General features: G+C 35.2%; 1 protein-coding gene across 3 annotated transcripts in view; it reads left to right on the forward strand.

Moving 5' to 3' along the window:
• Nucleotides 1–13,631, forward strand: part of LOC121316344 (S1 RNA-binding domain-containing protein 1-like) — a 106,493-nt gene that overhangs the window by 51,542 nt on the left and 41,320 nt on the right. For all 3 annotated transcript variants that reach the window (XM_041251407.1, XM_041251408.1, XM_041251409.1), the window contains one exon: nucleotides 2,855–2,946. In XM_041251407.1, coding sequence (XP_041107341.1) covers nucleotides 2,855–2,946 — 92 coding nt within the window. The remainder of the gene's footprint in view (nucleotides 1–2,854; nucleotides 2,947–13,631) is intronic.

The raw sequence follows: 13,631 nt of genomic DNA on the forward strand, positions 1-13,631 counted from the left end.
AGTAGTATTGAGGTTTAATTCCACATTGTAGAGAGAAAGAGCACATTGTATGTGTTCAGTCCATTTTAACTCGGCCGTTTGGTCCGGAGGTGGAGGAGTGGAACTGATGTTTGTATAAAGAAGTTTTTACAATTTACAAGGCTATGAAAATAATGGATTGCAAAGCATTTACATTAAAATGCAAAAGGTTTTGTTATATTACTGAAGAAAGATATACAGTATAAGAGGCTCTGATATTAAGGTGGTCTGAGTAAAGTGTATGACTTATTGCATAGCAAATCCACTAGATGGCACTGTTGTAAAGTTAATATTTTTCCAGAGCAGATTTGCAGCATAAGGTATGATAAATGTACTATGTTAGATGTGAATTTTTGGTACATCCACAGAATTTAAGAACTACATTTAGATATAAATGTGTACCTTTTTATAGAAGACTGTACCAGGGTTCCAGTCACAGCTGAGGCTAGCAGGATATCTGAAAAGAAAAGCAACATTTAAACCTACAGGTCACAATTTGAGTGTGCAGACAATTTTAAAAAAACAAGAAAGAAAGAAAAAGCATATTAATTTTTTTAACTTTCTGATGTTGTTTTTCTGGAATTGTCCTCTGTGTGTGTTGATGGGAATCTCCATAGAGTTCTTGATTTTGAATACTTTACTCTGGTTAAATTAGCATGAAATAGTTGAAAAGTCGTCATACAATCTTTTTTTTTTTTAATGGATGTAGCAAGCAGCACAATATGCACTTGGAGACTGTAAATATTACTTAACCAGTTTCTAAACTGTCCACTACGTTTTTAATTTCCAAAATTAAATGTCCTTGTTTGTAAATGAAAGACCCATTCATTGCTAATAAACACCAATTTATTTTTAGGAAGTATTTAACAGCTGAATTGGATTTCATGTTTACCTGTGCACTGGACCTCCTCGCCTGGTAATGTTTGAATTGGCACCACAGAATAACACATACAGTGCTTAATAAACTGAACAGAGTTCAAGTGATGTTGGTAATAGACCTACCAATTATGCAATTTTGTTGTGTGCTTATTAAATATTTACTGCAGTCCATTGTTAATTATACCTGTAATTTGATATTTACTATCGATAGAAGTGTGAATAAAAACACTTAAGACACCTTATTTAAAGTCTAAATCCTGCAGCTCTGCCCAGAATATCGACAGCTTGTAGAGGTTCTTTCCATGCGTCGTTTCTTCCACTTTCAATAACTGATTTCATAGTACAGCAGCCAGCTTCCTGGTTTATTTTAGAGGTGGCAGAAAAACGCATTTAACCTTTTTTGACTTTTTATTTTTTTAATAGAGTTTATAAAAAATTGCTTTGTCAAAGCTACAATTTAGTTTGTTTACTTGGTTTACTTTTTAATCTTTTTTTAAAAATGTAAATAATAAAAAACATGAATTGATCGTTAATTCTCCAGGTTTATTAAAAAGCGATGCAGTAACATATAATGAGAGAATATTCAGAGATTTAAAATGTTATGTTGTTTCTGTGTAGCCGGCTCGTGGAATGTGACAAGAGTGCTGTGTATCAACAAATAACTAATGTTCTGCTGTTACCAGTCATGTAACTATTATACACGAAAATTCTCTTGCTGCCCACATACGCAGTTCAGCAGTTTTATCAGACGGCAGTTTTTGCTGTAGGTTTCTTTTATCTTCTAACTGTGGATCTCTAGACCTCCAATAGCTGTATGTTTTAAATATTAAGCTAATTGTCTAATGCATTTACCGCATGCCAATAATGTAGTACTGTAAAGAAATTAGGAATACAATTTAGCAAAGCTCTTCGTGAAGCCTGTAAGTGGGTTTTTTTTTTGTTTGTTTTGTTTAGTACTACTGAATGTATACAAGTATTTATCCATGTTTTATTAAAAACAATTATAAAAAATGACAAGAGGTGCAAATTCTTATGCCCAGAATATCTGGGATAATGTGGAAAATATCGGGGATATTCACCTACCTGATCAGTCAGTACTTTATTTACCATTCTTTCTCAGTTTTTGCACAGGTTGGGAGGGGTCTTGTTTCCCTTTTCTAGAGCCAGAATTCAAATGAACAAGGCCCCCCCCCGTTCTCTAAATTTTGCCTTTTACTCCACGGGTGCATTCTTATTGCAGAAGCTTTGAGAGAAAGAATAAATAAAGAAAGATAGTTCAAGCTGTCATGAATAGAAGAGGGAGTGTAATAAAACAGGAAGAGGAAACACAATGTTAACCAGTTCTGCTGGTCACATATTATCCACTTGTGAAATGTGCACTGTATAATCACTTGAGTCGCAGGGCTGCAATAGGATTCTGATAAGAGTCCTGATTCCTCAAGTGCAAATTGTGCCAGACGAAATTTAAGAACCAAAAAAAAAGATTCCCTTAAAGGTTGCTTTTGTATTTCCTGAGTTTTATCAGGCAGGGGTCTATTGAAGGATTTGCTAAATCAATATGCTTTCCTTGACAGCAGATGTTCTCAAGTGCCCTGTCATACTGTAGCTCAGCGCTTCTTTGTCTGCTCTGAGCTATATATCCTCTGCTGCATGAACAGTGAATTATTATTATTATAGAAAACTGGGATTCAGGAAAAAATGCTGTGCAGAAAATTGGCTATCCTCTCTAAGAAAAAAAAACACTCTTTTGCATTTGCAATATTAGCTTTTTAAAGATCCCATTGAATTCAAATGTACACGAAGAGGCAATTTATAAAAGGGTTTCTTCATGTTTTTAGCTAAAAGATGGTATTCACATTTCTAACAATTCCCAGAAGATTAATACAGGTGCTTGTCTGATAATCAGTGTGTGTTGTGTTTTTATTTTTTTTTCATCCTGGCTGCTCTTTCTTCACAGCATCACCAGTGAAGCTGGAGCCTCTATATACAGTGTCAGTCCTGAAGCTGTGAAGGAAATGCCAGACCTTGACCCTAATTTGAGAAGCGCAGGTAAGCTTGTGTATGTGTGTGTTCTGGTGTAATAGAAATGTACTGCCCATTAGGAATGTCCTGGCTAGACTGAGTCTAACGCTACATTGTTAAAAGATGAACAGCCACAACAAAAGGAGGTATTGTTTCACCCGCCCGAACTTTATGCAGGAAAGTGGAACTGTATACTATTGATTCATTGATTGATTACTTTATATATCAATCATGTTTTTGTTGCTAGCTATCAATGCTGAAAGTTTCACATTACCATTTACTTCCCACCTCAGTCATTTAAAATATTTACAATATCAAAAACATTAACCTCAAGATAAAACTATAATAACTAACAATGATAAACTTTTTTATTAAAGCCAGCATAAAAAGGTCAAAAAATTTGTATTACTATGTGCTTTGCACTGTCTGTAGATGTGTTTTCTTCCTTCATTTTTTCTTTTACAAGTAAGAAATATATCCATTTTCGAACACCGAAAACCTATTCAAACAGCCATTCTTGCTGTTACTTTACATTCCCACACACACTATTATTACAAGCAGGGCTTTTGCCTTTCCACAGTTTTAAATAGGTTACTACATGCTGATGGATAATGAGTATTATTTATATTTGAAAAAGCAAATACATCTTATGGATTGGAAAGATTTACCCATTATCGGTAGTTTTAGTTTAGAGAGGCTGTGGCCAGAAACTTCCATTAAATTTGATGAATAGCCACACCAGTACTACACTGCCATCCATTATTTGAAGTGTATTTTAAAATGTGTTAGCATATGTAATCATTGATTTGGTTTGGCATATCAGCTCATGCCTTTATCTATGCCGATGTTCAAGTTTCAGATGAAAATTGCCAGGGAGGCCCCTGTTAGTTTCCTTTAGTAAAATCACAGCAAAGTATAGTAAAGCACAGTGAAAGCATAGGTAGGCATTATAAAGCACAGGCAGGTATGGTAAAGTATATTTTAAAAAATAATAATTAAAAAACCCAAGGTGAACTAAGGTAAATACAAAGTGTAGCCATGGGGAGAGCATGGTAAAAGGGCAGAAACAAACGTTTTACAAGTGGGTCCCCAGTGGTACTCCAGTTTGGAGTGCAGGGTGATCCATGAGACTGTGCTTCAAATCACGCTTGCACGAAGTCGCTATACAAATTGGGCGTTTCAAACAGAGTAGAAAAACGAGGGGTACAATTGGAGTGTTTCAGAACTTGTAGTTGCCATACTGTCAGTATCATCATTTTGTATTTTGAATATGATCTCTAAAGCAAAGCCATAGTGTATTGCATAATGCTGCTGTGTGTTTTTGTTCAGCATTGTGTGAAAGTGTTTGATAGCTGGTGAGTGGGAGCAGGGTGTGGGCAGCCTGAAATACGTAGTAAGCTACAGAGTGTCTGTCAATTGCTCCGATCCTTTCCCCACCCTCCCCCACCCCTTCTCCAGCTAATGAAAAGCAGCCATGTGCTACACAACCCTCCAAGCCAGTCTGCGCAGCCGTGTATATGCACAGAGCACCAGCTCTCTCACAGGATTCAGTAACGAGAGCCGCCTCGTATTTTATTAGCAGAATCGAAAGAACAAAACACCTTCATGATGGCACAGTGTGTGGTGCGTTAGCAGGATTTGGTATGGCTTGCTCTCCTGAGCACTGTATTTTGTCAGTGAGCCCTAGTTCTGCTAATAACCCTTGTATGTGTTTTGTTTCACGGTGTTCTGCTTATTAAATACATTTCTTTCTCAGGCTCGCTCTTGGCTGTGGGTTTTCTTGCCGTGGCAGAATCTGTGGGTGTTATTGTTAACAATGGTGGAAAGTGGGGCTCTGAGTGGCGCATCCAATAAAGACGCTCTATGTGGAGATCGCAGGTTCAAATCCAGGCTATGTCATTGCCGACCGTGATCGGGGGTTCCTAGGGAGCGGCGCACAATTGGCCGAGCGCCGCCCGGGTAGGGAGGGCTTAGGTCGGCAGGGCAATCCATGGTTCTCCGTGCACCAGCGACCCCTATGGCTGATAGGGACCTGCAGTGGAGCCATTCAGATCTGTGTTGTCCTCCAGCAAAGGTCTGATGGCTTCGCTGTGGATCCGCAGTGCGAACAATGACGGCTTGGCAGGAGCCCGTTTCGGAGGACACGTGCTCCAGCCTCCATTTCCCGAGTAGTCGAGGGGTTGCAGCGGTGAACCGGGATCAATAATAACACAATTGCCGATTCCAAATTGGTGAGAAAACTGGAGTAAAAATCATTGGAAATGACAAAAACAATGATGGAATGTTTAAAAATGATATGAAGCCCCTGTCGATGACATTGTATTGAATTGCTCAGGTGTTTTTGCTTCAGTGCGGAGGTGCTATTGCTGTGTTGTTGAATTTCATTGAATACATATATATTGTACAGTCCCTCGTATTGCCACATACCCTGGTCTACTTTCACATGCATGTCAGACTCTTTGGATTTCTAAAATTACTGTTGGAATTGAAATCTCTGCAATTAATCCATTGATATAGTAAATGCCAGCAATGCACTTGTTTAGAAATATCACTATCCTGTTGTCATTGTTATAATGAATGCCAGTCATGCACACGTTCAGAAATATCACTATCCTGTTGATAGTAACATTCATACCTGTTTTATTTATGTATCTACAGTAAGTAATACATGTGATTGAATTGCTGTAACATGTTGTTGCTACTGTAAGCACTTCCTATCATAATTGATGTTACTGTTAGTGTAATAAACCTACATTAGTGAGAGGTGTGTAAAAGAAAACCTCACACAATGGGATGACTTTCACATACGGTTTGACTGTCATCCCAAATGTGCCAATTCAACTACAGCACGTATGTATGGATTTATAATTTAAAAAAAAAAACGTGTGTCAATATTCTTTTTTTTTCTCTTGCTGGAAAACCTGATTTTTTTTTTTTTTTCTTTAAGAGAAAGGAAACAAAATTAGAATTAATACAATAGAATAAAATAGGTCTTCAGCGGTACTATCTTTTTATAAGAGCATAGATTTGACATGACTGAGGCTTCTTGATGGATGTGTAGATTGTCAGCATTGAATGACCAGGAGACACGTGAATGATGACTAGTCAAGAAAGGGCTGTTGAAGAGAGGAGTCCCATGGAACTAAAGGTCACGCAACACAGCTTTGCTGTTCACTGTCAAGTTCCATCTGTCTGTTCCTTCACTGAAGGGCACAGTTTACTGGAGTAATGTAATTCACATCTACAAAGTAACTTCTGCAAAGTGCCTGGTGCTCCGCGTTGTTTCCCAGATGACCTCCCCGGGGGTTTGATCTATTTTCAGAAATTTGAATCCGCCCAAGGGGTATGCGTCTATTATAAATACAGATGAGCAATTTTGGCATTTCATCATTTCTAATACCTGGAAAGATTAGAGACAGGTATTTTTTTTTTTTTTTTTTTTTTTTTTTTTTTTTATAAATCAGGACATAGGTGTTTTGGATATTGGGTCTCTGTGTCACCTTAAGCTATTGGGAATGTTTTTAAAGGCCAGTTCTTCCCCTTGGCCTTTCAAAAGGTCATTTTGTAGAAAACTTTCTTAACGTGATGAACTTGTTGGATGCCCGTTTCAGTTCTGCCTGTACCCCATTCAGAAGCAGATGGGAATATTGCTGCAGAAACTTCCTGTGTGTTTTGTTCAGGCTTATCATAGCAGTTTAGAAGAACAAAAAACAACTGGGTAGTGCCATGACATTCCAATTGCTAAAATCCCATTCTTTCCTTCTGTAAAGACCGTTTCAATCTAACATCACATGGAAAAAACTTTTTCAGTTCTTTGGAGAGAGAAAAGCTGCCAAAACCATTATCAAAAAGTTGGCGCTTAATTTGGCATGGGTTTTTTTTTTTCTGAGCTTTATCCAAATAAAATCATTTACCATGGCAAAATAAACAAAAAACAAAAACATAAAAGGAACTAACACTGGGCACATGAGCTTTCTTTTACAGGATAGTCGATGTCTCCAAGAACACCACATGTCTGGTTCTTGCTGATGAAATGAGTTTAAGAATGCGTCTCAATTTGTGTACGCAATAAAGCGTCATGTACACACACACACACACACACACACACACACATAAATAACAGAACTCTGGAAATAGTGGGGGGTTCCAAAATGAATCCCAGGATCAGATGATAAAGGCACTCTTAATTCCCAAGTAAATCCCCAACCTCAAGTGGGAATTTGGTTGCGGAGGGGGAACTCTCGGACAGGATGGCATGGACATTTTCCCAAAATTGCTTGTGGTGCTGGTGTGTGGGTTTACTCTGGGTGATGCACCTCACTCAAACACTTTACTTGACTATCACCCTGCTCTCCATTTTTTATCTGTGTGCTCGGTTGTGGAAATTCCTGCTCAAATTGGTTGAAGAAGTATGATTTAAAGCTATAGCTGATATGTTTTAAGGGGTTCTGTGTGAACGAAAGAAAGCATAATTTTTCGTGCACTGTAAGGACTTCTTTTATTGTAAGAGAAGCAGATGAAATCACTCCCGTTCTTGAAACCACGGTTGTGATATATGATGATTCAAAACAGTGTTGCAAATCCAAGTATCTGGAGACATTACCCTAAAGAAAAATGGGCTACTGTACTTCAGTCGATGTCGCTGCCAAGAAGGTGAAATGGAGGTCAACAGGATAGAGCGTTTCCAGGGCACAGGAAACCAGAGCAATCAATTACAGAAAGCAGCTTATTAAAGATCTCCTGTTCCTATGGCGATTTCTATAGCATCCAACTCCGTGATGGTGCAGTATTCATAAAAAGAGAGATTTATCTGATTTGGAAATGCCATTTCTGTTTCTAGAATAATAGTTAAGTTGTAGTGTTCCTAATACACCACCCACTCTATACAGAGTGAGTGTCGGAGTCCAATATAAATCCGCTATATATCGTGGTCCGTGATATAGCGAGAGACTCATAGAAAAACAAACAGACTAATAACAAATACTGTACAACCACTCCCTCGTTTTATCAGGGGCGTCAGGGTCCAGTATAAATTCTCTACACAACCCGCTTTTTCATATAAAAAGCAACACACTGTTTTAATTCATACTGTGGAGGGCAATTGCTTCTCATCTCCAATTAATTTCATGAATCTTCCTCTCCTTTCTCAAATGCCCAAACCTGCTGCATTGAAAGAATCCATTCCCAACATAGGAGGCTTGTTGCTAGGGAGCTGACATCACTGCCCTTTGACTTTTGCTAGTGCATTGCTTAAAAAACTGCTTCAGCAAGTAGATATTTAATTTGCTTTGTGTTTATTGTGCAATGCTTGTGTATATGGTAACAGTACGATATTAATGTTTTGTTTTTAATTGTTCTGTATATTTTAGTTTGATGTGCAGTATGCAATAAAACAAAGTAATTCTAAGTGAAATTGTGTGTATAGTGCAGCTAAGGTATGTGCAGTTACACTGTAAAAATGGGAAGCCAACTCCAGGACTGCGATATATCCGAATCCACAATATAGCGAGGGGCGATATAACGACGGATAGGTGTAGTTAGAAATACTTTTTTTTTTTTTGTGGCTGGACCATCTTGTTTCCCCAATTTTGTAAGAATATTCATTCATTCAGACAGTTTTACGTTTACTGCATCATGAGAACCACCTATCCAGTGCTGATGATACTCGATGCAACTTTTGGAGAATATTTATCTGTCTGTCTGTATGTAACCTCCATATGTCAGTCTGACTACTGTACATGTATCCCTGTAAATATTTGTGTGTAATATTGATGGTTCAAATTTTGTATCTACCGCCTTGGCAGGGAATTTACTGGATGTCACTGATTTATTATTTTCTGCAATCATTCAGACAAGAGCATGTCTTTTTAGATGTGGTATTTGAGATCCAAGCCTTTCTCTATACACACCTCTGTTGGTAAGATGGGACTGGTGCTCTCTTCCCTTCCACCAGTTATTTTTCCAGCTCAAGAACAGAAACTATATAAATGCACCAGTGGTGGCAATGCAGGTTAAGGGAACTGAGCAGATGCCATTGTAAGTCTAGTGTTAACTTGTCTTTAACGGTCCACTAAGCAATCTTACTGTTGAATTACTACAATGAGATGTTCAGTATTATTGCTTGTGATTATGTAAAATATCAAAAGAGCGTTGTATAGCAATGAGATTTGAACCCCAGTCCACAGCACCCGGTGATTTAGCTAACTCTTTCACCTATATGATTAATTAACTCTCTTAATAAATCCTGCGTGTTGTGTTTTATATGTGGAAATGCTGGTAACAGTGTTGCACCACTTGTTCTTCCAGCGTATGAAAAGTGTAAAATGTCACGCACTGGCGTCCAGTCTGTGGGCCTAAGGGTTGTGATTTGATACAAGAGGGGGTCATTTAATGTGCTACTGCTACAAGCAAAGGCTGCCCCTTGGGGAGAAGAGAGCCTGCTTACAGATGAATAACTTCAAAAGGGCTATCAGAACTTCGATCAATAGACGAGTTTGTTGAGCCGATGGACGAATTATTAGCTCCGGGCTGACAAATGCTTTGATGCTTTGCTATCATTTGCACATTGGAGGTGGCTGCTTAGGAAGTACTTTGTGTAGAATGCCTTTTTTGTGAGCAGTTTCTTGTCTTCCTTAACACTGCTAGTTTGCGTGTTTGATTTTAGTGATATATTTATGTCTGAAGTCCAGCAAATCTTTTTTCTCTTAAGTATTCAATTACATGTGCTTGTGCTTTATCATACGTAGATGAGCAGAAGAAAGTAAATACTTTAATGCAGCGTTTCACAAACTATTTTGGCTCCCGTCCCACAGTAGACCCAGAGCACTGTTGCCCCCCACCCCCATCATGAACGTAAAAATGTGATATTTGCTGATAACAAAATACAAAACTTAATATAAGAGATTGATCACGGTGGCTAAACGGTTAGGGTGGATATGTGATGGGCAGATATGCGACGGATTACTCTATCATAGTTATCTTCGTATAGTCTTAATTTCGTCCTTGTGTAGACATGCCCTTTATCTACATTATGGAAATAAAGCCCATAACACAAGGACATTGTAATCAAACTGATAAATAAAAATAATCAGGAAAAAAAAAATCCCGTATCTACATGTGACAAGTAAGAAACTTGCAACAACAGCTTTTTTTTTTTCAAACTCAGAATGGGTCAGTAAGATTATTTTTGAAAGCTCACTGCTGCTGTTCATCCTTAAACAGCTGTTTTTAAAAGGGTAGCTTTTCTTGTAGTTTCTGATAGGACTGGGATTAAAAACTCCTTTTGACAAATTGAGCCCTGTCCTTTTCCAAGCTTCAGAGATGTTTGCTACACTGGATGATACTCAGATGAAGCCTTTCAACATCCAGTGTGTTTCAGTGGTCTGCAGCACATGTCTGTGATCGTTTTACCACAGCATGTCTAAAACACAATACTGTGGCCATTATTTTCCTCTACGGACAAATCGCTGGGAAATTGCCCCCTCCTTTGTAAATGTATTACTTGGGCAATTTGCCGACAGTGGAAAATTGGGCACTGGGCAAATTGCCCAAGTTTTCTACTGAGTGTGCAGTTTGCCTGCTAGTTGCCCACAGTGGAAAATACAGAAACGGAATTCAGAGATGGAAGTAAGACTCCCGCTGCATCCATTCCTGGGTTTACTGTGAGTTTAATAAGACGCCCTGAGCTTGTTACCTATGCATTGGGGTTAATCATGCTTGTAGTTAAACTGTGAATGGGTGAAGTGGGCTATGCAATAGGAGTCTTATTGCCATCCTTGGAATAGATGAGTGTTGGACAGATTAAAATATTATGAGCTCTGTCCATTGAAACAAATATGTTGTTTGGAAACCCAATATCATTGTAGAACAGTTTAATTAATATTAACAAATCAAAAAGGTTAAATAATAACTAAATACACAAAGTTCTAAGCTTTGAGAATTGAGCTCTGTTTCTGTTTGTGAGGATGTTTGTACCATGAGTTAAGTAGAGGCATTGTTTAAGCATTCTATTCTGGCACAATCATTTTAAACATATTAATCCAGCAATCCGATGGTGCTTCACACATACTGTATATAAAATAAATCAATTAACTTGCGTTTCTCTTGCTGTGTAATGAGGTGTAGTGTTACTATGGAGTGGTGTGGAGTTTAAATCACATCACTCTTTGGATCTACCCTCACACAGCTGTCTGGGGAAAGCAAGCAAATGTGTTTATAAGAACTGGTTCTGTTCTTTAACTGTATGGCAAGCGAATGCGTTTATAAGAACTGGTAATGTTCTGTAACTGTATGAGCACACCACAAGCATTGTTTATTATTTTTCTTTTCTTTTTTACTTTCCAACGTCTGAAACAGATTCAGTGATGTTAAAGTTATCTGTAAAGGTGAATTAAAGTGAGATGCTTTTAAAAAGCATACCTATTATAAGAAGCAGCAATATGGCAAGGTCATCTTGTAATTAAGGGGGGGGGGGTGATTTTGCATAACTAAGAATCATTATACAGTAATTTACAAATTACAAACTCGTAATAGAAAAATAACTTTGTTCATTAGCGTATTTAGGTGGCATAATTGCATTTGCCCCGAGTGGGGTATGTTGTAAATAACAAACTGTGTTACACATATTCCTCAAAGTTATGCAAAACAGTGGGTTGATATGACTACAAATTCAACATCTGATAAACAATTGGTATTCTTCATCAAACAAACTCACAGCGGACATAGCAATATTGAATGATCAAGGCTATATTAAATAATCTGACAAGTCAAAAAGCAATTTGCATTTCTAACTGCTTGCAATAAGACTGTTACTCTCTTAGAAGAATTATTAATTGATCTTGCGAGGCTAGGATCTTGTTGTACTGGGGCTTTAACAGGCAATATTTTACGTTCCATGCTTTTGTATGAACTAAAACAAATTAATCAGCAGCAGTTGATCAGCATTAAAGCAATAGGCTTTTTGCATTTTACTTATTGTTACCAGTAAGCAATGTCTGATTACATCTGTTATTTTAGACCTAAATCACAGTGCCATCCTATGGGCAGATGCTGCAATTGTGGTTTCTTTGAAAGTAGAACACATGTCTGCAGGTGATTACATGGGGCTGGCCAATTGTTTATTTAGTTTGCCACTATATATGTACTGTATATATAAATGGGATTATAGATCCCTTTTACAGTAAGTTTGCTGGCTAGTCTCTATTTTTAACTTCTGCTTTCTACGTTAAACTGTTTCAGATTGAAGTGACCATCTGAATAAATAATCAAAGGGTTTTCTCCACTCCAAAGAACACCTGGAAGTTCACAACATGCACTCGTGTGCTTTGGTCAAAGAGAAATATTACATGTTACAAGACCACCAGCACTCTCATATTTTATATATATATATAAAAAAAGACTTTCTTAATATGAAATTATTTTTTAAAACTGCAGATGTGTAAGGTACAGGCATGTTACGGCTAGATGCCTTCCTCACTGTGTTCGTAACAAGAAAGTGTTTTATATCACAAATGTCATAATCTGTATGTGAATGAATAAATAACTAAATGTATCCATATTTCCATATATCCATATACAATAAATAAATAAAAATTTTTAAATTAAATTAATTATTACCCAAGCCTAATTGTATTATTTTTTTTTAATTAATAGAAATATTATATAAATATTTATTCTTAATGAAATAATATATTTTATTTTTATTTAATAAACTTGTTATTTATTTAAAAATTTTATTCATAATATATATATATTTTTTTTAAATTTCATATATAATAATAATTATTTTTTTTACTATTATTTATAAATATATATATAAAATATTAGTGGTCAATTTTCCTATTTTTATCCATATTTATATTATATAATTAATTTTTAAATATTTAAATAATTTATAATATAAAATATTTTTCCATAAATATTTATTTTTTTAAAAATATATATAAATAAAAATTTACATAATATTAAAATATATATTAATCATGTTTTAAATAGATTTAAAATATTACCTTTGAGAAAATATAAATAATTCTTAATTTTATTAAAAAACTATAATTAAAGTAATAATAATAAATGAAATTTAATTATTTATTTACCATATCATATAAAATTTAACCAAAAATTATTTATTTATTAATACATATAATACTTATTGTAATTATAATCTAATTATTTTTATTATAAGTAAAATTATAAATTAAATAATTATATAAATTGTAAAATCATTTAAAAATTTTAATTAAAAAATTATATAGGGTAATCCCATATTATAGCCATATAACTTGATATTTTTTAATTTACCAATAATATAAAAACTCCATAAATCTATAAATAATACATAAGATAAATATAATTAAAAATTTAAGATTATCTAATTCATTTTTTATTAAAAATTTATTTTAATAAACTATACTGAATATTATTAATTAATACTATTAAAATCTTATATTTTATCTAATTTAACATATATCATAAATAACATTTAAGTTACACTATAGATAATAATTTATTTATTATTTCACTATTTATTAAAAAATCTCTATAATTATTATAAAATGTTCGATTTAAAAAATTTATTATAATAAAAAACATTTTTAAAAATTATTAAACATTATTAAATTATAAATTATATTCACTTATTAATAATTATACTTTAATATCTTTTTATTTATTAAATTTAAATAATAATTATATATTTTTATACGTATATAAGA

Source organism: Polyodon spathula, chromosome 5 (assembly GCF_017654505.1).
Source record: "Polyodon spathula isolate WHYD16114869_AA chromosome 5, ASM1765450v1, whole genome shotgun sequence".
NCBI classification, from domain to species: Eukaryota; Metazoa; Chordata; class Actinopteri; order Acipenseriformes; family Polyodontidae; genus Polyodon; species Polyodon spathula.